We start from the raw sequence: 26,243 nt of genomic DNA, 5'->3' as shown, positions 1-26,243 counted from the left end.
ACAGGCTGCTGGGCTTAATGGACCTTGGCCCGAGCCAGCATGGCACTTCTTATGTTCTTATGATAATACCTTGAAGGCTGATGCAATGAAATGAAAACACTAAAGCACATGTTAATAGGCAGGGCTTGTCTTTGTATGCCCAGTATCATTCTGGGGCTCAATATAACCAAGGGTGCACTTATGCCAGGGCAACCAGGGTGTTTGCCAGAGGTCCCACACACCCAGGACCAGAGGGGAGTGCAAGCTAGTTCAGCTATAGCAACAGCTGAAAATTGATGTGCAGCTCCAGAAGAAAGGAAGGAACCTGACCAGTAGTTGTGTTACATCCTCCCACTAGATCTCCCAACCACTGACACAATAATCCCGGCTGACATACAAAACATGATCTTAGGGTGCACACTGCCTCCAGACATGCCGCTTGCCTAGCGGAGGCTAAGGAAACCTGTCCTTTTGCCTACAAGCTCTGCACCCACCACAGCCAGTCCCGCATGCCCAAGGTTGAAACCTTTAACATACTTTTTAGGTAGATCGGCAACTTATGATCCTGAGCAATCTTTAGCGCCCAGGTTTTTCATGTAGACCGAAGTATCAGCCTCCAGCAGGGGATAGAGCTTAGCCATAGCTCTCCCCATCTTCAGTCCTACTTGTGGAGTATCCTACTCCCTGAGAATCAATTTCTTTGCTGTTCTAAGAAACAGAAATGCTTTGGGGACCTCCACAGGCCTTCCCCGATAGGGTTCCCCCCTTCAAGGTCGGACCCCAGCTGAGACATTTCAACTCCCAACTGTTCCAGCACCTGCGGGATCAAAAGCCACAGCTCAACCTTCCTGAACCTCCTTAACCTTGGCTGTCTCTGAAGGGCTCCCTCCAGGGCTTTCATCTTGACCCCAAACCCCTCTGAGGGATCCGCGTCATCAGCATCACTGCTCCAATGACCGTGAAGTTCTAGCAGTCGGGAAAAAAGCATTCTACCCTCCCTGCGTCTCGCCTGCCCTCCCTAGCCAGCAGAGGAAAACACTTGCCTGCTGCTGCCCTTTTTGGTTGAATAAGCTTTATGCCTTAAGAAGACAAAGTCCAAGGATATTCCTGCCAAACTGCTGGAATCTTCACTCATGAGCTCCCCAGCCTCATCACCACCTCTCTGGGTCCGCAGGGAAATCTTACTCGACCGGCGATAAAGGGAGTGGGGAATCCCTCCCTTTCCCCAATTTTGCCTGTCGATTGCCATGCGATGACAAAATGGCTACCGTTCCGAGTTTGTCAGCCAAGCTCTCTCACCTGCTGCAGCCGGTCGGGTGACAGTTTTATCCTGTGCTGCCTCAGTACCTGCCCCACGAGCTTCTCCTCCTGAGGCACACTTTAGGCACATACATCTCTCTCCACAGGCTTTGCAGCCCTTGCTGCATCCCACAGCCGTGGCATTATGTGCACACCTGCCTGAGGCACACTTTAGGCATGTACACCTTTCTCCGCAGGTCTTGTAGCCTTGCTGCGTTCCGCAGCTGCTGCCATTATGTGAGCACCTGCCACACTGTGCGCTTACACTTAAGCACTACTCTTCTCCCTGCTGGCCTTGCAGCACTTGCCGTGTCCTGCAGCTGCCACTATTATGTGCATGCTTTGTGCTTGTCTGAGCCAGATGCGCCTCAGGCTCGATGGGAAGCTGCCTGCCAAAAGGCCACATTGAAGCCCCCTCCCCCCGACCCAGGTGCCCAATGGGCCTTGACTGCTCACTTTCCTTCTCCTTCTCCGGGTGTCTCATGACCAGCCAGTCAGCATCTACACCCACACTGCTCTTTATTTATTTATTTTTAAGAAGACAGGTGAAAATACTCCCCAGAAAAAAGAAAGGGAACAGTCCAAGGGGAAGGAGGAAGCCAGAACCATCGGCTTCAGCCCCCTCGTGGACCTTCAGAGGATGGAGAGAGCCAGAACCATTGGCTTTCAGTCCCCTTGTCTCTTCTTATGTTTTTTATTTAATTCTCCAGACAGCAGGATTTTCACTTCTACCATCTGCTGGAGTCACAGAAATACTGAAGGACTGCAGGAGGTACTCTAGCTTATTGTAGCAGTTTCAGAAAAGTTTTTATTCTCTAACTCTATCTGCTGGTAGGGATGCAAAACCACTTGTCTGGACTGATTTGGGGTATTTGGTGCTTGTGTCTTGGATTGGCCACTGTTGTAAGCGGGAAACTGGACTACAAGGATCCTTAGTCTGACTCAATATGGCAGCTCTTAGGTTTGTCTTGACTAGATTGCAAGTGCCATGGAGCAGGGACTAACTCTTATATACTGTACATCTAGCAGTGCTATAGAAAAGGTAAGTAACCGTAATAGTAGTAAGAAAGAAGAGTGGCATAGAAAGCATCTTTCGGAAGATTGTGGTGGGTTTTAGTGACTGGCACCTGACTTACTGTACCACTAAGATGGGAGGAGACAAGCAGGTAAGAAGCCAGAAGAAATAGGAAAGCAAAGTAAAAGAAAATAGGTGACAAAATAGTCACTACTCAGCTATATACAGAAAAGTTGGAAAGCTTGATTTCAAGTATACATTTAAAGCATGGACGAGTCAATGAAACATGGATTCAGTATATATCAGCTTTGTGCAAATGTATGCAAGGTACTGCAGAATCTGCCTTGGCTGCCATAGAAAAGCAGGGGGGGGGGGGGGGTGGGGGGCTTGCATATAACAAATGGTACAACAGTGGGAGGAGAATTCTGAAATTCAGCGGTTAACGCCTATATAATCAGTTTTCAAATGTGAACATGGTCATAACTTACTCAAAATTGTCTGAAGATTGTAAATAGGAGTGCTCTAGGGTGAGCTGAGACGTAGTGTATCAAACTAGTTTCAATCTCTAAATAAGAAAATACAATAAATGGCAACTGTAAGTATCCAAAATCTTGTTCAGAATTGTCTCAGAATTGCATAAGAGGTGTGTTTTGGCGATAACCTGTGCATTATCTTCTCACCTCGAAGCTGCAGTTAATAAAAACTATAATAAAAGGGATAGTGTCAAAAAGAGAATATGGAACCAGGAACTGGGGCTACGCTGGTGAAGCGCCTGCTCAAAGGGCGTAATATTATTACAGTGTGACCTTTGCTCACTGGCACTAGTTTAGGGCTGTTCTATCCCCCAAAGCATAGTAACGATACAATGTTTAGTCTATATACTGACCCTTGATAAAGTGACCAAGTCCCATGGAAGATAGAACTTTATTTAAAAAGATAGATTCTTATCCTTGTACCTCGCTTTGAGCGTATTTACATGGATTGGATTTGGGGTTCTGAATCGCCAAAGAGCACCCAAACACCACTACGAATAGAGAACGCATCCTCCGCAAGCATCCTCAAAGCCTCTCCTCTGACCCCAGCGCCCCCACGTGACATCACAACGCTTCTACGATGACGTATGCTACCACTCACCCGGAAGCCTCGACTCAGCCGGTCAGCATCACGTGAGCCATTGGAACCCACCAATCTCACACCGTCAGGGGTGGGGCCGGGCCAGGTTTCTTAACATCGCTGCTCGCTATCAAAACCTGAGCGCTAAAATACGCGTCGGGTGTTGCCTTGAAGTTCGTTCGTTAGTTAATTAGAGGCGGATGCCGGTGGGAAGTTGGCAAGATGTCACCTATCAGTATGGTATCACCTGTCCTGTACAAATGGTGCAGTCCGGAGCAGAGTGTCAGCTTCCTGCTGCTGCACGCTGAGGCTCGTGCGTGGTGCTATGGCGTCCCGAGCTAAGCGGAGAGCGCTGGGACCGGAGCAGCCCTCTGACTGTCACGCGGAAGAAGAGGAGGAGGAGGAAGAGGAGGATGATGAGGATGACGACGATGACGATGAATCCGAGGAAGAAGGCGAGGAGTCTGAGAAAGAAATCAACGAGGTAATACGATGATAGTTCTGCGCCTGCTACTGAGTCGGTTGTATGTAGCGTGGAGAAGGTGGGCCGAACTGCCCACCCATGGTTTACCTAAGTACATTTAAACCCTGCGGGCGGGAAGACAGGGGGAGAAAGGTGGGGCGAGAGGCTAGGTTGGAGACCAGAGATGGCAAAACTATTTAAACAGAGTAGCTGTTAAGGCGCATGTTGACTGACCTTTCGACCCCTTTGGGGAAGTGCAGATTGGAAACAGAACGCACGGAACTGCTGCAGATCTGTGTACAGAAACTGTACTTCGGCCGTATACCTCGCTTTGGTTATATACGTAGAACACACACAGCCGCTTACCAAATACAGACTTAGAGACCGCAGATTAGACTAGAAATAAACAGACAAAAATTAAACTGCAAACCCCAGAAGTCAGACTTTGAATTCAGTGTAACATTGGAGAAATAGGAACAGAAAAAATTCCTTTCCTCCTGTACAAAATACAAAGATACCAAAGGTGCACATTTCTCCAACACAGAAAATCAAACTTCCCACAAAAGAATGAGAATTCCATATAATCCTAGGAAAAATAGCAGCTACAGCAATAAAATGTTTTCCCCCTAGTATCAGGTCAGAAATAGTTACTTGAAGTCCAATAGGGTCTTTGGAGTCTTTTGATGGAAGAACTTGGAGCCGGATTCAAAAAGTTATGTGTATTGGAAAATATCAACTCTGGTTCTCAAAGTCATGCCGCAATAAATTGGTTAGTCTATAAGGTACTACCTGTCAGAATTGTAAAGGTTCATTTTCCTAGCATGTAGCCAGATGGACTCAGGACCAGTGGGTTATGTGCTCCTCTGCTAGCAGATGGGAGACAGTCAGATGTCAAAGCTGACGTCACCCTAGAGATACCCCTACCGTGACCTCAGCTCCTCAGTATTCTATTTGAAAAGCCATTGTGGACATATATATTGGTTAGTTAAACAGACTAAATAAAACTGATTAAAACTAGAGACCGCTAGTGCCCTCAACCAACATAACGCTGACACCCGTTCTAGTGTGGGTGTCCTGAACTAGTAGGGTAATGGCTTACCCTTCTTTTGTATAGCCTTCCAGGCTGTTCTTTGGCACTTCTCCTGGGCAGCCATGGGTGGGATGCTGAGTCCATCTGTCTACACTTAGGAAAATGAAATTATCAGGTAAGTAATTTTCCATTTCCTAGCATGTAGCCAGATGCATTCAGGACCAGTGGGATGTACAAAAGCTACTCCTGGACAGGGCGGGAGGCTGCCCGTGGCCCACTTAGCACTACTCTTGCGAAGACTGGGTCTTCTTGAGCCTGGACATCTAGGTGGTAGAACCTGGAGAAAGTGTGTAGGGAGGACCATGTTGCTGCTCGACAGATGTCGGCTGGCGATAGTAGTTTGATCTCTTCCCAGGATACTGCCTGGGCTCTAGTAGAATGAGCCTTAACCTGCAAGGGTAAGGGCTACCCTGCCTCTATATAAGCTGCCTTGATTACTTCCTTGATCCAGCGAGCTATAATTGCTCATGAGGCCGCTTCGCCTTGTTTCTTCCCGCTGTGAACAACGAATAAGCGATCCGTTTTGCGTACCAGTTCTGATTGATCTAGGTATTGTACTAGGAGTTTGCCAACATTTAGGTGGCGAAGAAGTCGGGAGTCTTTCGAATCCTTGTGTCCCTCTGGTGATGGTAGGGAGATGAATTGATTTAAGTGAAACCCCGAGACCACTTTCAGTAGGAAGGAGGGGATGGTGTGAAGCTGTATAGTTCTTGGAGTAAAGCGGAGGAATGGATCCTGACAGGATAGTGCCTGTAATTCCGAGATATGACGGGCCGAGCATATGACCACCAAGAAGACAGTCTTTAGCGTTAAAAGGCATAGTGACAGACTGCGCGTTGGTCTGAAGGAAGATCCTGCTAGATTTCTAGTCCAATACCAGGGTGAGATTCCACTTTAGGGGTGATCGGAGTTGCTTAACCCCTTTAAGAAACGGACCACATCCGGGTGTGCAGACAGGCAGTTTCTGTTTACTTCGGTTCTGAAGCAGGAGAGAGCTGCTACCTGAACCTTGAAGGAATTCCAGAATTGGGGATCTTGGCAGTTCGTGGCGGCACCCCATGGACTTCACACCACTCTTCGAATATTCTCCAGATCAGTATGCATGCCAGGGACGTTGAGTATGTCTGCACTTCTTCAGGTGAGTCCTCTCAAGGGCCAGACCGTAAGAGAATCTATCTTGTGGATGATCTTGCCCAGTAGAAGTCATGGATGGAAGGCGTACAGTAAGACCTCCTCTGGCCAGCTCTGGACGAGGGCGTCTATCCCTTGGGAGTGCTGCTCTCCTCTGTGGCTGAAAAACCAAGGGACTTTGGCATTGCGAGATGTGGCCAGTAGGTCCATGGCCGGGCAACCCCAGCAATTCACTCTTCAGCTGGAAGCCTCTGGTTGACAGTGCCCACTCCCCCGGGTCCAGGCTTTCCCTGCTGAGGAAGTCTGCTGAGACGTTGTCTTTGCCTACAATGTGGGAGGCAGAGATCCCTTGCAGGTTTACCTCTGCCCATTCCATGAGGGGGTCTACCTCTAGAGACACCTGCTGGCTTCTTGTTCCTTTCTGGTGGTTGCTGTAGTCTACCGTTGTTGTATTGTCCGACATCGCTTGCCCTTGGAGCCTGTAGCTGAACTGCAGGCAAGCTAGTCTGACTGCTCGAGCCTCTGGGCAGTTTATGTTCCGTTTTGCCTTTTCCTTGGTCCATTGTCCCTGGGCCGTCGTCTCCTGGCAGTGAACTCCCCACCCTCGGATGCTTGTGTCTGTAGTGAGTATGATCTAGTTCAGTGGGGATAAGCTTACGCCTCTGCTTAGATAGTTCTTCTGGAGCCGAGAGCGTACCTTCGTTGGTAGGTGGAGAAGGATCGAGTAATCTTGGGACAGTAAGGAGCGTTGGAGTGGCCACATGTGAGCCCTTGCCCATGGTACTACTTGCAAAGTTGATGCTATGAGGCCTAGGACCTAAAGGTAGTCCTATCTATACCTTGGGGTGCTTCCTTGTCACCAGTCAGCATACTTGTTCCATCAGTTTCCTCCTTGGGGGGGGGGGAGGAAGACATTGCACTGCTTGATGTCAAACCGGGCCCCCAGATACTCTAAGGACAGAGGGCTGCAGACTGCTCGTGTCCCTATTCATGACCCAACAGAGTTCCTGAAGGAGGGTCCTGACTCTGGTCACCCGAAGGCTCTCATCCGGTGACTTCGCCCGGATCAGCCAGTCATCCAAGTAGGGGTGTACCAGGATCCCTTCTTTCCTCTGTGTTGCTGCCACTACCACCATGATTTTGGAGAAGGTTCTGGGAGTGGTTGCCAAGCCGAAGGGTAGCGCCTGGAACTGGTAATGGTGGCCCAGAATTGCGAAACATAGAAAACACTGGTCTTGCTGGACTGGAATGTGAAGGTAGGCTTCGGAGAGGTCAAGGGAGGTTAGGAACTCTCCTGGTTGCACTGCCATTATTACATAATGGATAGTTTTCATGCAGAAGTGAAGTATTCGCAGATGACTGTTGATGTTCTTGAGGTCCAGGATGGGTCGGAATGAGCCCTCTTTCTTGGGCATGATAAAATAGAAGGAATAATACCCCTTATTTAGCTGAGGTGTAGGCACCAGCGTTATAGACTTCAGACTGGCAGTGGATTCCACTGCCAGTCTCTTGAGGTGGGAGTGGCAGGGTGATATAAAGTTGTATCGAGGGATGCTGCAAAACTCCAGAGCATATTCTTCTTGTATGTTGTTTAGTACCCATTTGTCAGTGATCTCATCCCATCGTTGGTAGAAGAGGGAGAGTCGACACCCCCCCCCCTCCCAATTTCCTCTTCCTGTGGATGGGTCTACCCATTCTCATTGGGAAGTTCAGGTCAAGCCTGCACCCGGGTCGGTTCCGAAAGGAATGAGACCTCCTGGAAGGTCGAGCTGCCTAGAAGGACGGGTTTCTATAGGGCTGGAAGCATTGGGAGCCTCTGCCCTGGGATCTCTTTCCTCTGTCTTCTGGTAGACGAGGCACTGGAGATTCGCCCCATTTAATGGCTAGTTTCTCTAATTCACTTCAAGTAGAAATCCCTTAAAGGGTATTCTTGTGAGGTTTGCCTTAGAAGTCGTGTCCGCTGACCAGTTGCGCAACCATAATTGTCTTCTGGCCACTCCTTTGGCTGAGGTACGCCCTAGGTCTGAGCTTGATCTGCCAGGAAGGCTGCGGCAGGTTCAATTGCCTCTCCGGCGTATGCTCGAACTATCTGCCTCTCTTGAGAGAAGCAAACAAAAGCGAGCCTCCAGAGCGCAGCAGGAAGCAATTTGCAGTATCATTGCTATTGCATCGAAGGTTTATTTAAGGATGGATTCTAATAGTCTATCTTGAGCATCCTTCAATGCTTCGAGACGGCACAGACCATGGCATCCACTTTCGGGAAACGCAGGCGTTCCTTGGTCGCGGGTTCCAGAGGGTACAGGGCTTCCAAGGCCCATCCTCCTTTAAAGTTCGCCTCGGGGGCATCCCATTCCAGGTCAATCAGTTCCTGGATGACTTCCAGCATTGGGAAATAGCAATAGGCCTTACAAAGGGACACCAGGATGGGGTTCTTCTTTGGTTCTGCTGTAGGGTCCGTGCCTGGAATCCCTAGGGTCTTCAGAGTCTGGGAGACAAGGGCTGGCAATTCATCCCTATGGAAAAATCAAAGCATGGTTCTGTATGATTCCAGGCCTGGAGGGATTTCCCCTTCCTCCAGTGAGCCCTCATCATAATCTGTGATGTCTGGATCCCTGTCAGGGATACTCTTGGTGAGGTGAGGCATGTCTCGAGGCCCCCCAGATAGGGCCGGGGGGATCAGGTGCCCCCCTGGCTGGGGTTCCACTTGGGTTGTGGCCGGGGCTGACTGCGCCTGAACGAAGGCTTGTAATCCCTGGAAAAACTCCAACCAAGAGAAGGCCCCCTGGATCCATGTTTATCCCTTGGGGTACCAGAGTAGGGGTTATTGAAGTGCCCTCTCACGGTGAGGATGCCATCTCGGAATTGCTCAATTCAGGCAATTGTCGGATAAGGTCATTGCCGAACCGTTGTCCGACTGGGATAGATCAGACTTGGAAAATTTTTGAGGATCTAGCCCTCCCTGGGTTTCCTCACAGTGTTGAAACAGGCAGGACTCCAGGTCGGGCTGTGCTGCTCTGATGTGGCAGGCTGCGCAAAGCGAGTGTCGTCTGAGCTTCTTTGCTGCTAGGGCTATCGCCTCTGCATTTGGTGCCCGGCGCGCACAGGTAATGTGCCTGGATATGTGTGTGAGCGGCTGTACGCGTAGTTATGCACATGGTTGTGCGTGTGACTATGAGCTTGTAGAAGCGTTCGATGTGCGCCCAAGAGGCTGGGCTGGCCTGACCTGCACATACTGATGGCCAAAGGGGGGAAGATGGCGTCGTAGCCCGCCGCGCATAAGATGGCGCCGCTGAGGGTCGCCATGGGGCCTAGCCCATGGAAGGCTGCTCGACCCGTTCGGAGTGCCCCGCTATTACCTCGCCAGGATCGACAACTGAGTCGGTACGGCGCGCCAAGCAAGGAGACCGGAGAAGAGTCGCCAGGGCCCTTCTCTGGATTGAAGGTTTTTCTAAACTTACCAGATCAACACTTACAGGCTGATTGCAGAGACGGTCTCCAGCCGCTCTGCTTTGCACCCGCTGCCTTTCAGCCGCTTTAGTGGCTAAGTCCACACCGGCTACCGGACCAAGGCACCTCTGAGGGATCGGAATTCACCTCAGGAATTCTCGATTGGGGGAGCGACCCTTAGGTATCACAGCAGGAGAGCTGGGCTAACACTTCTTAAAGATGAATAATTCTCTTTTTTTTTTTTTCTTGTTTTTCTTTTTTTGTAATCCTGCTAACACTCTGCTAGCAAGGGAATAGTGTCCACATCTGCTAGGGAGACTGAGAGATGCTGAGGTCACGGCAGGGTTTATATCTAGGGTGATGTCAGCTTTGAAATCTGACTGTCTCCCATCTGTTAGCAGAGGAGCACATAACCCACTGGTCCTGAGTCCATCTGGCTACACGCTAGGAAATACTGTTTTTCCTCTGGGTTCCTCTGGGTCAAATAACTCCCAAAATCGCTTTTCAGCCCAAATTCTGGTTTAGGTAGGGTTATCTGCCTCCCCTAATCTGACTACCACCAGCAAATTAAACATTATGTTCCTTTCTTTTATCCCGTCCACTCTGTTCCTCATTAGCAGACCAATTCCTGGATTCCAACTCACTTGACATATCTAAGTGCAGTTGAAGGCAGAAGTCTATGCACATGGTCAGTCAGAGCTCAAACACTGCTGCTTCCAACACTCACAGGCCGATACAGTGAGGTGCGTTAGGGCCGGGCGCACCCGTGTTTGCCGCATGCACAGTCTGGATCACATACCGCTCGATACTGTATTTAAATGGCATGCAAATGCAAGCCGCGTCCAATGCGCATCCATGAAGCGCAATCCATTTTACTGTATAGGCGCTATACAGCGCCTATATGGTATCCTGGGTGCGCTGGTACCTGTCATTTGAAATGACAGGTACCAGGAAGTGGATACAGGAGAAGGGCTGACTGACCCCCAAACTTTCCGCCAGCCCTCACTCACCTGCCCTGGCCGCGTCCATCTTCCGCGCTGACAGCTCCAGAGCAGCCCCAGCCAGCCCCGCTTCACTGCCTGACCCCCCAGGACAAGACCGAAGTGAATCGGGCAAACTTTCCGCCAGCCCCCGCTCACCTGCCCTGGCCGCGTCCATGGGTGCCGATCTCCCGCACTGACAGCTCCGGAGCGGCCCCAGTCCTCTCTCCCCTCCTCCCGGGGACAGCCGGCGGCGAGAGCGGCTTCAGCAGCCCGGGGCGGATCGGGCGCTCCCCATGGCTCCCTATTCTCTAAAAGGAAATGAGTGCACGCCGTGACCTTGGACGTTGTGACCTGAGCGCCCGGCTGGACGTCCGAGGTCACGGCGTGCACTCATTTCCTTTTAGAGAATAGGGAGCCATGGGGAGCGCCCGATCCGCCCCGGGCTGCTGAAGCCGCTCTCGCCGCCGGCTGTCCCCGGGAGGAGGGGAGAGAGGACTGGGGCCGCTCCGGAGCTGTCAGCGCGGGAGATCGGCACCCATGGACGCGGCCAGGGCAGGTGAGCGGGGGCTGGCGGAAAGTTTGCCCGATTCACTTCGGTCTTGTCCCGGGGAGTTAGGGGGTCAGGCAGTGAAGCGGGGCTGGCTGGGGCTGCTCAGTGGCCCGTGAAATTTCGTCTCTGCTTGCCTGACGCTCCACAGTGGGGTAGGGGTAGGCGGTAAATTAGCAGGTTAAAAACGCGGCAAAACTGCAGGTTTAAAAAGCGATAATCAGGGCGCGCATTACTGTATGGGAGGGAATAGCTAATCCGATCGTTTACATCTCATATACATGCCGCGGGCGGAAAGGCTTACCCGTTGATTTAAAGAGGCGGTAAGGATGGGTTAAAAGGGATAGTGAATCGCAGGTTGGACTAACGCGGCCAAATTGTGAGTAGAAAGCGGGTTAGAAGCAGGGTAACTGCGGCCGCACTTTACTTTATTGGCCTGTCAGTGAGTTGCATGTAGTGCACAGTGCATCCTATCCCCCATCTCCCTCAGCATGAGGATAAGATGGAAGGACTGTCTCACAGCCTTTTGCACTCCTACTTGAAGAAGTGGGCACCCTCCTCATCATCCTTTGAAACACCATGGGTATAAAGTACCTATGGACATTTTATACATGCTTTTCTTGTGGGTAACCTTTTTCATGGAATACAGATTTCTAAACTGCAATCTTCCCCTCCCCCCCCCCCCCCCCCCCCCCATGGGAACACTTCTTCTTAATGCAGCTAAATGTCCTTGCGTTGTGGAACAACCTACTTACTTTAAAGCCCTATTAAGGGAGAGCAGTTCTTCAGACCTCTGATTAATGGGTGTAATTTGCTATTTACTAGCATACATGGCTTGAAAAATGTTGTCCTACAAAGTATGAGAGCATGCTTAAAAATCCATTGTAAAGCCGTTCCTCTGATATTGAGAGCATATTTTTTACTTATAAAACATCTGCCTTGAGTAATTCTTGGAATGCGAAAAATCTATGCTCCTATTTCCTTCATTTTGGAACCTGACAGGGAGTTTGTCTTTTGATTGTTCTGTTTTCTTAGAATTTGAATGCAGCTTTCTCAGCATTCAGAACAGTTAATCCACAACCAGTGGGTTATGCACCTTAACTAGCAGATGGAGATGGAGCAAAGCTGACTTCACAGTATATACGGTATATCCCCCTTCTCTGAAATCAGTCTGCCAGCATTTCTCAGTCTCCAGCAGATGGTGGACTAGCATCTCCCTACTGGGAATTGCTTGTTTTGGGGGGGAAAAAAGGCACAGAAGATGAAAAGGAGGCTAATCACGCACCGCTTCTCCTGAGGTGATATCTCATGAATCCCTCTCTGTCGAGTAGCCAGTTTTCCGATGTGGACTTAACTGCTAGGAAAAAATCAGCTGAGAGGGGCTCTAGGGGCGATCCGGGAAACTACAGACCGGTTAGCCTGACTTCAGTGCCAGGAAAAATAGTGGAAAGTGTTCTAAACATCAAAATCACAGAACATATAGAAAGACATGGTTTAATGGAACAAAGTCAGCATGGCTTTACCCAGGGCAAGTCTTGCCTCACAAATCTGCATCACTTTTTTGAAGGAGTTAATAAACATGTGGATAAAGGTGAACCGGTAGATATAGTATACTTGGATTTTCAGAAGGCGTTTGACAAAGTTCTTCATGAGAGGCTTCTAGGAAAAGTAAAAAGTCTTGGGATAGGTGGTGATGTCCTTTCGTGGATTGCAAACTGGCTAAAAGACAGGAAACGGAGAGTAGAATTAAATGGACAATTTTCTCAGTGGAAGGGAGTGGACAGTGGAGTGCCTCAGGGATCTGTATTGGGACCCTTACTTTTCAATATATTTATAAATGATCTGGAAAGAAATACGAGTGAGATAATCAAATTTGCAGATGACACTAAATTGTTCAGAGTAGTTAAATCACAAGCAGATTGTGATAAATTGTAGGAAGACCTTGTGAGACTGGAAAATTGGGCATCCAAATGGCAGATGAAATTTAATGTGGATAAGTGCAAGGTGATGCATATAGGGAAAAATAACCCATGCTATAATTACACAATGTTGGGTTCCATATTAGGTGCTACAACCCAAGAAAAAGATCTAGGCGTCATAGTTGATAACACATTGAAATCATCGGTTCAGTGTGCTGCGTCAGTCAAAACAAACCATGTTGGGAATTAGTAGAAAAGGAATGATGAATAAAACGGAAAATGTCATAATGCCTCTCTATCGCTCCATGGTGAGACCGCACCTTGAATACTGCGTACAATTCTGGTCACCGCATCTCAAAAAAGATATAATTGCGATGGAGAAGGTTCAGAGAAGGGCTACCAAAATGATAAGGGGAATGGAAAAGCTCCCCTATGAGGAAAGGTTAAAGAGGTTAGGACTTTTCAGCTTGGAGAAGAGACGGCTAAGGGGGGATATGATAGAGATGTTTAAAATCATGAAAGGTCTAGAACAGGTAGCTATGAATCGGTTATTTACTCTTTCGGATAATAGACTAGGGGGCACTCCATGAAGTTAGCATGGGGCACATTTGAAACTAATCGGAGAAAGTTCTTTTTTACTCAACGCACAATTAAACTCTGGAATTTGTTGCCTGAGGATGTGGTTAGTGCAGTTAGTATAGCTGTGTTTAAAAAAGGATTGGAGAAGTCCATTACCTGCTATTAAGTTCGCCTACAGGTCAATACAATAAAGTGCGGCCGCGGTTACCCACTTTTCGGCCGCGTTAGTCCAACCCGCGATACACTATCCCCTTTAATCTACTCTTACCGCGTCCTTAAATCACCGGGTAATCCCTTCCACCCGCGGCATGTATATTACATGTAAACGATCGAATTAGCTATTCCCTCCCATACAGTAACGCGTGCCCCCGACAATCGCTTTGTTACCCTGCCATTTTGCCGCGCATTTAACCTGCTAATGTACCGCCTACCCTTACCCCTGCGTTAGAGGCAGGGGTAAGGGTAGGCGGCAAACTTTCCCCCAGTGCCAGCTCACCTGCCCTGGCCGCGTCCATGGGTGCTGGTCTCCGGGGCAGCTCCAGTCCTCTCCCCTCCTCCCAAAGCAACGAAAGCGGGGAAAAAAAATCGAAAAAGCGAAAAAAAAAAAGTTGCAGGGGAGAGAGGATGGGCAATCCTACGCTCGGGATTGCCAGTCCTCTCTCCCCTCCTCCCGAAGCAAGGTGCGAAAAGCAGCCTTGCTTCGGGAGGAGGGGAGAGAGGACTGGCAGTGTAAAGCAACGAAGCGACTTACTTTTTTTGCAGCCCCCCTCCGGAGACGGACATCGGGGAAAACTACTGCGGCTCCAGCTGCCCACGAAGATGGTCGCCTGCATGGGCGAAAGCGGCCCCTGTGCGTGCAATTGGGCCGCTCAAGGCGTGACGTCACGACGTTTGGCGTCACGGCATGTGACGTCACGTCTTGAGCGGCCCAATTGCACGCACAGGGGCCGCTTTCGCCCGTGTGATGCGTCCATCTTTGTGGGCAGCTGGAGGCAGGGGAGCCACGGTCGTCTTCGCCGACGTCAGTCTCCGGAGGGGCGGGGGCTGCAAAAAAGTAAGTCGCTTAGTTGCTTTACACTGCCAGTCCTCTCTCCCCTCCTCCCGAAGCAAGGCTGCTTTTCGCGCCTTGCTTCGGGAGGAGGGGAGAGAGGACTGGCAATCCCGAGTTTCGGAGAACCATCCACTTCCTGGTACCTGTCATTTCAAATGTCATTTGAAATGACAGATACCAGCGTGTCCGTGAAGCGTTAGGCCAGCGCATCCAGGATACTGTATAGCGCTCTATACAGTTAAATGGGTTGCGCGGGCCTAACGCTTCACGGATGCTTCTTAGACGCAGCTTGCATTTGCAAGCTATTTACATACAGTATCGAGCGATAGGTGAGCTGGACTGTGCGTGCGGCTCCTGCGGGTGCGCCCGGCACTAACGCAGCTCTTCCTACCGCTCCTTACTGTATCGGCCTGCTAGAGAATAGCCACTGCCATTAGTAATGGTAACATGGAATAGACTTAGTTTTTGGGTACTTGCCAGGTTCTTATGGCCTGGATTGGCCACTGTTGGAAACAGGATGCTGGGCTTGATGGACCCTTGGTCTGACCCAGTATGGCATTTTCTTATGTTCTTATGAGAGGCTAGCGGGTGCAGGAAGCTGAGCATGGCGTTGAAGGCATTAGCCCTCTCTCCTCTCAGGCAGAGACCAACTCTGTGCTTAGTTTTTTGGCTAGGCCCCGCGCTCAGGTTTCTCTGAGTCGCTGTGTGGTAGGCTGCGGCAGCATTTGCGCACCTCCTGCACAAATCTGCTGTGAAACAGTGACTGACGTCTGTTCGCTTCTGCGTGTCCAGGTTGGATGTCCATCTGGACTGTGCAGATTGGATGTCCAAATTTTGAGCGTCCATAGTTCGTGTTCCTCGGATCCTAGCGCCTAAGCTCTTCTTCATAAGAGAAGTACGCACTTATGGGATATTCTATCTTAAATATAGGCGTCCCATACTTGTGCGCCCTAAGTTTGGGCATCCTGTCTGGGCTTGCCTTGTACAGGGCACACAGTTGGACCCACAATTGTCAGATGCTTGTTTGTAAGTGTGCTGCTAGTGGAAATCTTATCCATGGTGCTGGTAGCAAGAATCCTAAGCATCTTGCGATTTGCATTGCTTGCCATATTTAGGTATCACAGAAGGGTGTCCCCTCTAATCTTATCAGCACTGCCTGGAGGCTCATGAAGAATACTTCTGCGGATTTGGCTGAACGTGGCCATTCCCAGCAGGATGCAGGAATGGGACCAGAGGGGGATCTGTCAGGTTTGCCTGATTTTGAGGCTCCCCTAACTGGAATTTCAGCAGCGGAGAACTTCTTAGTGGACGCCAGACCTAGAAGTTCAGGAGTGCAGGCTGTGGAATCCCGCAAGTCTGGCGCAGATAAGCATCTGGGTGCATCCTGGTCTCTTGCGGGTTCCACTGATGGGGGACCCTGCTGGCTTTGATAACAAGGGCAATCCTTATTCCCTGGAAGATAGAGAGCTTCCTCTGAGTTTGGAGTCATATAGATGGGTCGCCCGCTCTGATCTGACTGTGCTGGGAATGCCTGATATTGGTTCCATGTCTGAACCAAAGAAGAATCCCGTTTTAGTGCCTTGATTGGCCTTGAATGGAGTGCTCTGGAAACTGTTAGAGGGGTGAGCCTTGGTAGGGCTGTACCCCCTGGATTCGACAGCGAGAAAGCAGCTGCATTTTCAAAAAATGGATGCGCTGGTGTGCAGCCTCCAAGCGGATGACCTTTCTTGCAGGAGGAGCGGCTTCTGAGAATGCGCAGGAGAAGAGAGTTGAGGTTATCCTTATGCAGGCCTTGAAGCGGTGGCAATGAATTGCAGTTAGCTTCTTGCTGCTCCCTGGTGGCTCGCACTGGTTTGCTTCTATTTCAAATATTATTATTGTAAAGCTTGTTGCTAAGTTATGTTACATTGTGAACCGAGGTGATGTTTTGCAAACGTGCCTCGGTATATAAGAAACCCTTAAATAAATAAATAAAGTCAATGAATTATTTGTATAGCAAAATAGCCAATCAATGTAAAATGGCATAAGTTTTCAAATTTTGCCTTGCTTTCCAGCTTGTTGTTGAGACATCAACCAATAGTGAGGATTTTGAGAAGTTTAGTGATCGGTAGGGTGGGTGACCCGATTCATTCACATATCTTGGCTGTTCCCAGGAGATCTGTTGCCCAGATTACTTGTTGCCTAGGTTACTTGCATCAGAACTGCCTGGGTGCTTTGTGTTGGGCTTGCATTTCCACATTTGTGTCCAGCTGTGTTTTTATAGCCCTTTATTTAGGCAGAGTAATGTAGGCTTGCAGAAATAACTTCCTAACATCTGAACATTTTGTAATAACTTTTTTACATTTTTATTCATAGGAAGTGAATATTGAATTTGAAGCACATACGATTTCAGCTGGTGACTATAACGGGATAAAAAAATTATTGCAACAGGTAAGACAAAATGTGATCTTGGAACTTTTGTGATTTTGGGGTTATTTTGTGTTTCTAAGTAGCACTTTATACACAAATTGAACAATGTATTACTCTAACATTTAATGTCTATAAAAAATTGCAAATGGCTTTTTGATGTTAGCTTTTTGTGCTATCTTGTGTATATAGCTATGAAAATTGTAACTTTCATTTGGGAATGCTGTACAGTATTCTGTAATAGTTACTTTTTGTCTTCTTTTCAGCTGTTTCTGAAAGCTCATGTTAACACAGCAGAGCTGACCGATATTTTAATTCAGCAGAATCACATTGGGAGTGTTATTAAGGTAACTTTTCCACTTGTCAATCTCATGGAAGCCCATATTCTCCTTATCCAGTACCAATTGTCATATGGCAAGGCTAACAACATTCATTGGTCCCAACTGCTGAGTTAAAAAGATTTAGGAAAGTTTTTTTTTAAATTTATCAATGTGATTTATATTTCCACATATGGGTACTATAGGCATTTCCCTATTCCCAGAGGGCTCAAAATCTGTTTTGTACTTGAGGTAATGGAGGGTGAAGTGAAGAGGTAGCAGTGGGATTTGAATCCTGGCTTCCTTGGTTCACAGTCTACTGCTCCTCCACTCCTTTGGAGGAGTATTGAAATATTTATTTTAAATTTGTTTACTAGGAAAGCCATGTTAAGGCAGCAGCCTTGTTTTTAACTCTATTTTTTGGGTAAAAAGGTAGCAGGATATGTAGAACATAAGAGTAAAGTACTCAAACACACAAAATTATTTAAATTGCCTATCAAAACTTTTCACATGTCTAGTTTTTTAGTATCTAAAGCAAGAGTAGGCAAACATTTTGGGCCTGAAGGCTATGGAAGGCAGCAGCCAAAGATAACTTGGGAACCAATTTTTCTCCCAACTCCCTGGAAATCTAAGAGTCTGAAATGGCAATGGGGGGGTCCTCTAGAAGTCTCAGTCTGTGGGGATTCTTTTGACAGCCCAATGGTGACACAGTTTCTGGCCTAATGATTTTATTTCCATCCAGCTGAAGAAAATAAGAAAAACCCTAAGAACTGGCAAATCAGATGTAAAACGCTGATAAGGCTGGCAAAGGGGAACTTGAAATGAAACTGGTCATAAAGGCAAAAACTCATAATAAAATCTTTTTAAAATATATCCAAAGCAGGAAGCCTGTGAGGGAGTTGGTTGGATTGAGGGGTTAAGACAAATCCATAGAGGAAGGACTGAATTCTTGCTTTGGTATTGGGGAGATATGGGTGCCAGAAACGGTACTTAATAGGGGTGATATGGAAGAACTGAAACAAATGGTGAACCTGGATAATAAATAGGGCAGATTGACAAAACTAAAGTTACAAATCACCTGGACCAGATGGTTTACACCCCAGACTTCTGAAAAAACTAAAAAATGAAATTGCAGCTCTATTAGAAGTAATTTATTAAAATTGTCTAGGGGGCACTCCATGAAGTTAGCATGTGGCACATTTAAACTAATCAGAGTTCTTTTTCACTCAGTGCACTAATGAACTCTGGAATTTGTTGCCAGAGGATGTGGTTAGTGCAGTTAGTATAGCGGTGTTTAAAAAATGATTGGATAAGTTCTTGGAGGAGAAGTCCATTACCTGCTATTAATTGAGTTGACTTAGAAAATAGCCACAGCTATTACTAGCAACAGTAACATGGAATAGACTTAGTTTTTGGGTACTTGCCAGGTTCTTATGGCCTGGATTGGCCATTGTTGGAAAAAGGATGCTGGGCTTGATGGACCCTTGGTCTGACCAGTATGGCATGTGCCAATGTTCTTACCTGAAGATTGGAGGGTGGCCAATGTGATGCCAATCTTTAAAAAGGGCTCTGGGCTGATCTGGGAAATCTTAGAACCAGAGCCTGACATCTGTGTCAGAAAAAAATGTAGAAACTATTCTAAAGAATAAAATCAGACTATATAGAAAGACAGACCACTTTTTTAATGGGACACAGCCAGCATGGATTTACATAAAGGATGCCTTGCCTCACTAATCTGCTATTTTTTTTTTTTAAGAGGGTTAATTAACTTGTGCATAATGGTGATACACTGTTATCAACTGGATTTGGATTTTCTGAAGGCATTTGACAAAGTCCCCCATGAAAGATTTCTGAGAATTAAAAAAAAAAATCCCTGGGGTACAAAGCAATTTCCTACTGTGAGTTGCAAACTGGTTAAAAGATAGGAAACAGAGTTGAAATAAATGGTCTGTTTTCTTGGTAGGGAAAGGTAAACATTGAAGTGTCTAAGGGATCTGTACTGGGACAGTGCTTTTTAAAATATATTTTTAAATGATCTGTAAAAGTGAGCAGTGAGCAAGGCAATCAGATTTGCAGATGACAAAATTATTCCGAATAGTGAAATTAGAAGTGGATTGTGAGAAACTGCAGGAAGATCTTGAGACTGGGTATCCAAATGGCAGATGACATTTAATGTTGACAAGTGCAAAGTGATGCACATAGGGAAAAGTAATTCTCCCCCCCCCCCCCCCCCCCCCCCCACTGTAGTTACATGATAGGTTCTATATTATTAATTGCTCTCAGCTCAGTGTGCAGTGGTGCTCAAAAAAGCAAACTGAATGTTAGGAATTATTAGGAAAGTAATGAATAAAATGGAGAATGTCGTCATACCTCTGTATTGATCCATGGCGAGATCGCACTTAGAGTACCATGTGCAATTCTGATTCCTGCAACTCAAACAATTTTCATAGCGTGTAGCCAGATGGACTCAGGACCAATGATTTTATGCTCCCCTGCCAGCAGATGGAGACTGAATCAGGTTTCAAAGCTGGCGTCATCCTAGATGCACCCCTGCAGTGACCTCAGCCCTTCAGTATTTCTCCAGCAGATGCGAATATGTTTTCCATATGGGGATCGCTGTACCTTTTTGGAAGAAAAAAGTTTACTTTTATATTGGAGAAAAGATTGAGCCCTGCTCTCCTGCAGTGATACCTAAAGGACCTTCCCCCAGTTGAGAATTCCTGAGGTGATTTCCGAGATCACTGAGGTGTGCCTTGGTCCGGTATCTGGCTTCCGGCGTGGACTTTGCAGCTGAAAGGCAGCAAGTGCAGGAAGCCGAGCATGGTGGTGACTGCCAAAGCCCTCACCTCCTGCAACCGGAAACAGTCTCTGTACTCAGCCGGTAAGCACTCATCCCAGGTAAGTGGTTTAAAAAAAAAATTTCTTCCCCATTTAGAGACATTGCTGGATTACGGTAAGACTTCCTCTGGTCTCCTTGCTTGGTGCACGGTAACGATGTCATTCCTGATACCGTTGGGGTAAGGGGAAGTGGGCTTCCAAGCCGGTTGAGCAGGCCCCTGATGGGCTAGGCCCTGTTTTTAGCTTGGTCGGCACACGGCATGGTAGGCCACTGCAGTGCCGTCTTGCATGCATTTTTGTGCCTGTATTGCCCACCATAGAACTTCAGTATGCACAGTGCATGTCAGCTCTGCGCACACCTGAGCGCATAACACTGCACACAGGCTGTGTGCATACATACGCGCACAACTTACTAGGTGCAGAATACAAGTAAAGCCGGGTGCATGGGCTGTGCGTGCACCTCGCGGCCCATGTAGATGCCCAAAATCTGTGTACATAAAAATTTGTGTGAACCATCTGAACACGCAATTACCATTGCCAATGGCTCTGGCAGCAAAGTAACATAAGCGCCTTTCTCTCTGCGCTGTTTGTCATATTAGGGTTGCACAGTCTGATCTGGATTCTTGCTTATGTCAACTCTGTGAGGAAGCCCAGGGAGAACTGGCCTCTCCAAATTTTGTTAAGCCCTGCTCCTCCCATTCAGAGGATGGGTCAGCCATAGCCTTAACCGGTAGTACCCCAGATCTGAGTAATCCCAGGACTGGGTCATCCATGGGAGAAGGAAATTTAGTGGCACCTACCTCAGTACCTCCTGGGCTAGGCATGGACTCTGCCACCTTCTCTTGGGTGGAATTCTTTCAAGCCTTCGTACATGCACAGTCTGCTACCTCTCTTGCCCCTTTCCGGATGGAATCTGTCAGTAAGCTCTCCTTCTCCCAGTCCTATTGTCATGCCTAGACTCACCAAGGATATCCCTGGCAGGACCCCGGATGACACGGACTAAGAGGATCCAGATTCCATGGAAGATGGGGAAATGCCCCCTGGTTTAGGACCGTATCGGACCATGTTATGGTTTTTCCATAGTCGAATTGCTGGCTGTGGTTTCCCAGATCCTGAAGATGCTAGGAGTTCTGGGGCGGACTCTATGAAGGAACCAAAGAAGAATCCCATTCTGATTTCCCAACGGAAAGCCTCTTGATACTTTCCAGTACTGGAAGCCATCTAGGAGTTGATTGACCTGGAATGGGATGCCCTAGAAGCAAGTTTTAAAGGTGGACAAGCGTTAGATACTCTATACCCACTGTATCCGGCAGCGAGTCAATGTTTGTGTTTCCCTAAACTGGATGCGTTGGTCTGTGCTGTTTCTAAGTGAACAACTATATGCTGGTGAAGGGAGGAGCAGCCTTAAAGATTGCACAGTATAGCAGATGGCGTCCATCCTTAAACAGGCCTTTGACGCAATAGCAATGACCTTACAGATTGCTTCTTGTTGTGCGCTGGTAGCTTGTTCGTGCCTGCTCCTCTTTTAGGAGGTGGATGACTTGAAGGCGAATTCCAGAGCAGTTATGGAACCCGCAGCTTTTTTTTTTTTTTTTTTAAGCTGACGCGGGCTCGGCCCTAGTCTGTACCTCAGCCAGAGGAGTAACCTCAGTGGTGGCAGCCAGAAGACGACAGCTATGGCTGCGGAATTGGTCAGCAGTTGCAACCTCCAAGGCAAATCTCACAAAGATGCCCTTTAAAGGTTCACTCCTCTTTGGAAGCGAATTGGAAAAGCTGGCCAGTAAATGGGGTGGATCTCCAATACCCTGGCTACCAGAAGATGAGAGCAGTTACAGCACCCCTCGCCCATGAGGGGTTGATCCAGGGGCTCCTAATGCTTTCACCCATACAGAAACTCGACATTTCAGAGGTCTCAATCCTTTCGGAGTCAGCAGCACAAGAATGTCTGGCTCAGGTTCAGGTTCATCCTGAACCCCCGCCAACGAAATTTTGCCAACCCACCCTCGGAACAAGGAAATAGGGGGTTGAATGTCCCTTTTCTACCAACGGTGGGTTGAGATCACTTTGGACAAATGGGTACTGAAGGTCAAATGACAAGGATATGCGCTAGAATTTCACAGCGCTCCTCAGGATGAGGACTATAATCCCAGTGCTTATGCCCTAGGAAAATACAGGGCGTTATTCCATCTATTTCATTGTACTCAAGAAGGAAGGTTCCTTTTGCCCCATCCTGGACCTCAAGACCATCAACAGACATCTACAAGTGATTCATTTCCACATGGAAACCCTCACTCAGTGATAATGGCCGTACAGTCAGAGTTCTTAACCTCTCTGGGCCTATCTGAGGCCTACCTACATATTCCAATCCAACAAGAACATAGTTTCCTACACTTTGCGGTACTGGGTTGCTATTATCAGTTCTGGGTACTGTCCTTTGGCCTGGCCTCTGCCCCCAGAACATTTTCCAAGATTATGGTGGTCTTAGTGGCAATGTTGAGAAAAGAGGGAATCCTGGTGCACTCATGCTTGGATGACTGGTTGAACAGGGCAAAGTCTGTGGAAGTCTGGCCCTTAAGAGGTCTCGCCTAATAAAGTGAGGGTATTCAGCAACAGTAATTGCCACCTTACAGAAGTTCTCTATGTCCCTAGTGTATGTGTGGGTCTGGAGAGTATTTGAGGCCTGGTGCAAAGAAAGCTGTGTTTCCCCTCAAATGGTCAAAATCCCACTAATACTGGAATTTTTGCAGGACAGCTTGAATAAAGGTTTGACCCTTAATTCCTTGAAGGTCCAGGTAGTGGTGCTCTCCTGTTTCAGGGGAAAGGTGAACGGAACCCGCATGTCGGCTCATCCAGACATAGCCCGTTTTTCTGAGAGGGGTGAAGCACCTCCAGGACCCCCCCCCCCCCCCCCCCCCCCCCCCATGGTGGCCAGTTCCCTTGTGGAATATTAATCTAGTATTGGAGTTTTTGGCAGGACCCTCCTTTCGGCTGCTGCGTAGTCTTTCCTTGCATTTATTAACCCTGAAAATGGTGTTCTGGTGGTTATATGCTCGGCACGTCGCATCTCTGAACTACAGGCATTGCCATGTTTGGAACCGTTCTTCTGGATGACTCCAGGAGCATTATAGCTTTGTACCGTTCCATCCTTCTTGTCCAAGGTATTCTCGGATTTTCCTTTGACTTGGTCCATTTCGTTGTAATCCTTAGATAAGCACAAGAATGCAGAAGAGTACCACTGCCTCCATTTGATTGTCAGTAGGCATTTGGTGTGGTATCTGAAGTTTCAGAACCTGTCCGAAAGACTGACCGCTTATTTGTCCTTCACGGTGGAAGGAAGCACAGCGAACCAACTTCGTGGGCTACCATAGCTTGCTGGATTAAGGAGATGGTCACAGGAACCTATCTGGAGGCAGGAAAGTCATTACCCCTTCAGGTTAAACCTCATTCCACTATGGCTCAGGCAGCCTCATGGGTGGAAGCTAGATTGCTATCTCCTGTCGACGTCTGCTGAGTGGCGACATGGTCCTCCTTGCATACCTTCTCCAGGTTCTTTCACCTGGACATTCAGGCCCAGGAGGAAGCAGCCTTTGCAAGGATGCTGTTAACCGGATTGTGGGCAGCCTCCCTCCCTGATCAAAAGTAGCTTTTGTATATCCCATTGGTCCAAAGTCCATCTGGCTACATGCTAGGAAATGGAGAAATTACTTACCCGATAATTTCGTTTTCCTTAGTGTAGACAGATGGATCCTACCCACGGCTGCCCAAGAATGGTGTCAAGGATTCACCATGGAGGTGGATATTGATTCCAAGAGATTACAGGTGGACTGTCATCCAGTCCCTAGATCAGGGGTCGGGAACCTTTTTGGCTGTAAGCCATGAACGCCACATATTTTAAAATGTAATTCCGTGAGAGCCATACAAGACCTACCAAATTAATTTACTACAACCCCCCACCCTCCTGACCCCCCCCCCCCCCCCCCCCAAAGACCTGCCAAAAGTCCCTGGTGGTCCAGCTGGGGTCCAGGGCTCGCAGACAAATCTTTAATAAAAAAGTAAAAATCTAACAAAAACCCCCACCCTCCTGACGCCCCCCAAGACCTGCCAAAAGTCCCTGGTGGTCCAGCGGGGGTCCAGGAGCGGTCCGGGAGCGATCTCCTGGACTTGGGCTGTCGGCTGCCAGTAGTCAAAACTGCGCCGACGGCCCTCTGCCCTTACTATGTCACTGGGGTCGACCAATGGCGGCGGTAGCCCCTGTGACATATGTAAGGGCAAAGGGCCGTCGGCGCCGTTTTGACTACCGGCAGCCGACAGCCCAAGTCCAGGAGATCGCTCCTGGACCCCCGCTGGACCACCAGGGACTTTTGGCAGGTCTTGGAGGGGGGGGGGGGGGTGTAGTAAATTAATTTTGGAGGTCTTGGGGGGCATCAGGAGGGTGGGGGGTTTTGTTAGATTTTTACTTTTTTATTAAAGATTTGTCTGCGAGCCAGATGCAGCCATCAAAAGAGCCACATCTGGCTCGTGAGCCATTGGTTCCCGACCCCTGCCCTAGATCATGGCATCTATAATCTTACTGGGGTTCATTGAGTACAGTTACAACAAAAACAAATTTGATTATCCATTTTTTAATTGTGGGTTGGTTTTGTTTTTTTTTGTTTTAAGTATGTTCCCAGTGGCTTTTGAAGAGAATACTGAAGGACTGAGGTCACTGCAGGGGTATATCTATGGTGATGTCAGCTTTGAAATGACTCGGTCTCAATCTGCTGGCAGGGAAGCATAAATCCATTGGTCCTAAGTCCATCTGGCTACACTAAGGATAACAAAATTATCAGGTAAGTAATTTCTCCTATAGCTGAATTGGAAAAGGTATAAAGAAAGGTCCCCAAAATGATAAAGCTGATGGAACAACTGCTCTGTGAGGAAACACCAAAGAGATTAGGGCTGTTCAGCTTGGAAGAACACTGCTGAGGGGGGGATATGATAGAGGTCTATAAAATCATGAGTGGAATAGAAGGGGTGAATCAGTTTTTTGTTTGTTTTTTTTTGTTTTGTTTTTTTTTCCCAAAATACAAAAACTAGGGGAAACTCCATGAAGCTAGCAAGTAGCACATTTAAAACCGGAGAAAAATCTTTCACTTAATTCACAAACTCTGGAATTTATTTCTGTACTATGTGGCAAAGGCATCTAGTGTAGTTGAATTTTAAAAAGTTTTTTGGATAATTTCTTGAAGTCCATACACTGTTATTAATCAAAGACTTGTGAAAAGCCATTACTTATCCCTGGGAGTTTAGCAGCATGGGATCTATTTACTGTTTGGGATCCTGCCAGGTTCTTGTGACTTGGATTGGCCACTGTGTATTCCTGCCATTTTCTCTCGCTATCCATGTGTAGGATAGAAACCCCTTCATATACAATCTGCTAACGCCATTAGTAGAAACAAGGCTTTAATCTAAGAAAAGAGTTTGTCCCCTTTGTGTCCCTATATTTATACATGGTATGCAACATCACCTGCCCACAAATTTCAAACAAACCTGGGTTGTAAAACATTAGGACTGTATTTTATTTATTTATTTATTTTTAATTTTTATAGACCGAAGTTCTTGTAGGAACTACAAATCAATCTGGTTTACATACAACTTTTAAATGCCCAAAATGAGTAGTGGGCTTTACATAGAACAGTTGAACAATAAAACAGGAAACAATAGAACTAACAATAATGATGGAACAAATAGAATAGATAACCAATTAAACATAGTAATATAGTAATAAATATTATATAGAAAATAAATATAAAAGAGAGAGTAAATGGAGTGTGAGTACAGTATATATAGTACTGTACCTTTTTATCATTTAAGTGTAGAAAGTCTAATGGCAATATGCTTTTAGAAATGGTTATGCTCTGTGTATCTAACAGCAAGCAGAAGATCAAGAAGAAAGTGATGATGAAGAGGATGACAAGGGCCATGTTTTTGGATTTATAAGTCTCTTAAATTTAACTGAAAGAGAGGTGAGTTATTTGGAAATAGATTGGGATGAAAGTACTGCACAGCCATGGTTATGGAAGAGCA

General features: G+C 47.5%; 2 protein-coding genes across 6 annotated transcripts in view; one reads left to right on the top strand and one right to left on the bottom strand.

Moving 5' to 3' along the window:
• Positions 1-3,775, bottom strand: part of UROS (uroporphyrinogen III synthase) — an 84,790-nt gene extending 81,015 nt beyond the window's left edge. Inside the window, exon 1 of one of the 4 annotated variants that reach the window (XM_029610045.1) lies at positions 3,654-3,775. The gene's annotated coding sequence lies outside the window, so the exon portion shown is untranslated. Of the gene's footprint in view, positions 1-3,179; positions 3,405-3,427; positions 3,567-3,653 lie in introns of those variants that run through there. The other 3 variants (XM_029610041.1, XM_029610043.1, XM_029610044.1) reach the window with 3 other exon arrangements.
• BCCIP (BRCA2 and CDKN1A interacting protein) overlaps positions 3,695-26,243 on the top strand; it is a 36,513-nt gene continuing 13,964 nt past the window's right edge. Inside the window, exons 1-4 of one of the 2 annotated variants that reach the window (XM_029610039.1) lie at positions 3,695-3,890; positions 16,972-17,046; positions 17,289-17,369; positions 26,090-26,182. In XM_029610039.1, coding sequence (XP_029465899.1) covers positions 3,732-3,890; positions 16,972-17,046; positions 17,289-17,369; positions 26,090-26,182 — 408 coding nt within the window. In that variant the 5' untranslated portion in view covers positions 3,695-3,731. The remainder of the gene's footprint in view (positions 3,891-16,971; positions 17,047-17,288; positions 17,370-26,089; positions 26,183-26,243) is intronic. The other variant, XM_029610040.1, reaches the window with a different exon arrangement.

Source organism: Rhinatrema bivittatum, chromosome 7 (assembly GCF_901001135.1).
Source record: "Rhinatrema bivittatum chromosome 7, aRhiBiv1.1, whole genome shotgun sequence".
Classification (NCBI taxonomy): Eukaryota; Metazoa; Chordata; class Amphibia; order Gymnophiona; family Rhinatrematidae; genus Rhinatrema; species Rhinatrema bivittatum.
The sequence above is the reverse complement of the archived record's forward strand: the minus strand, read 5'-3'. Positions and strand labels throughout refer to the sequence as shown.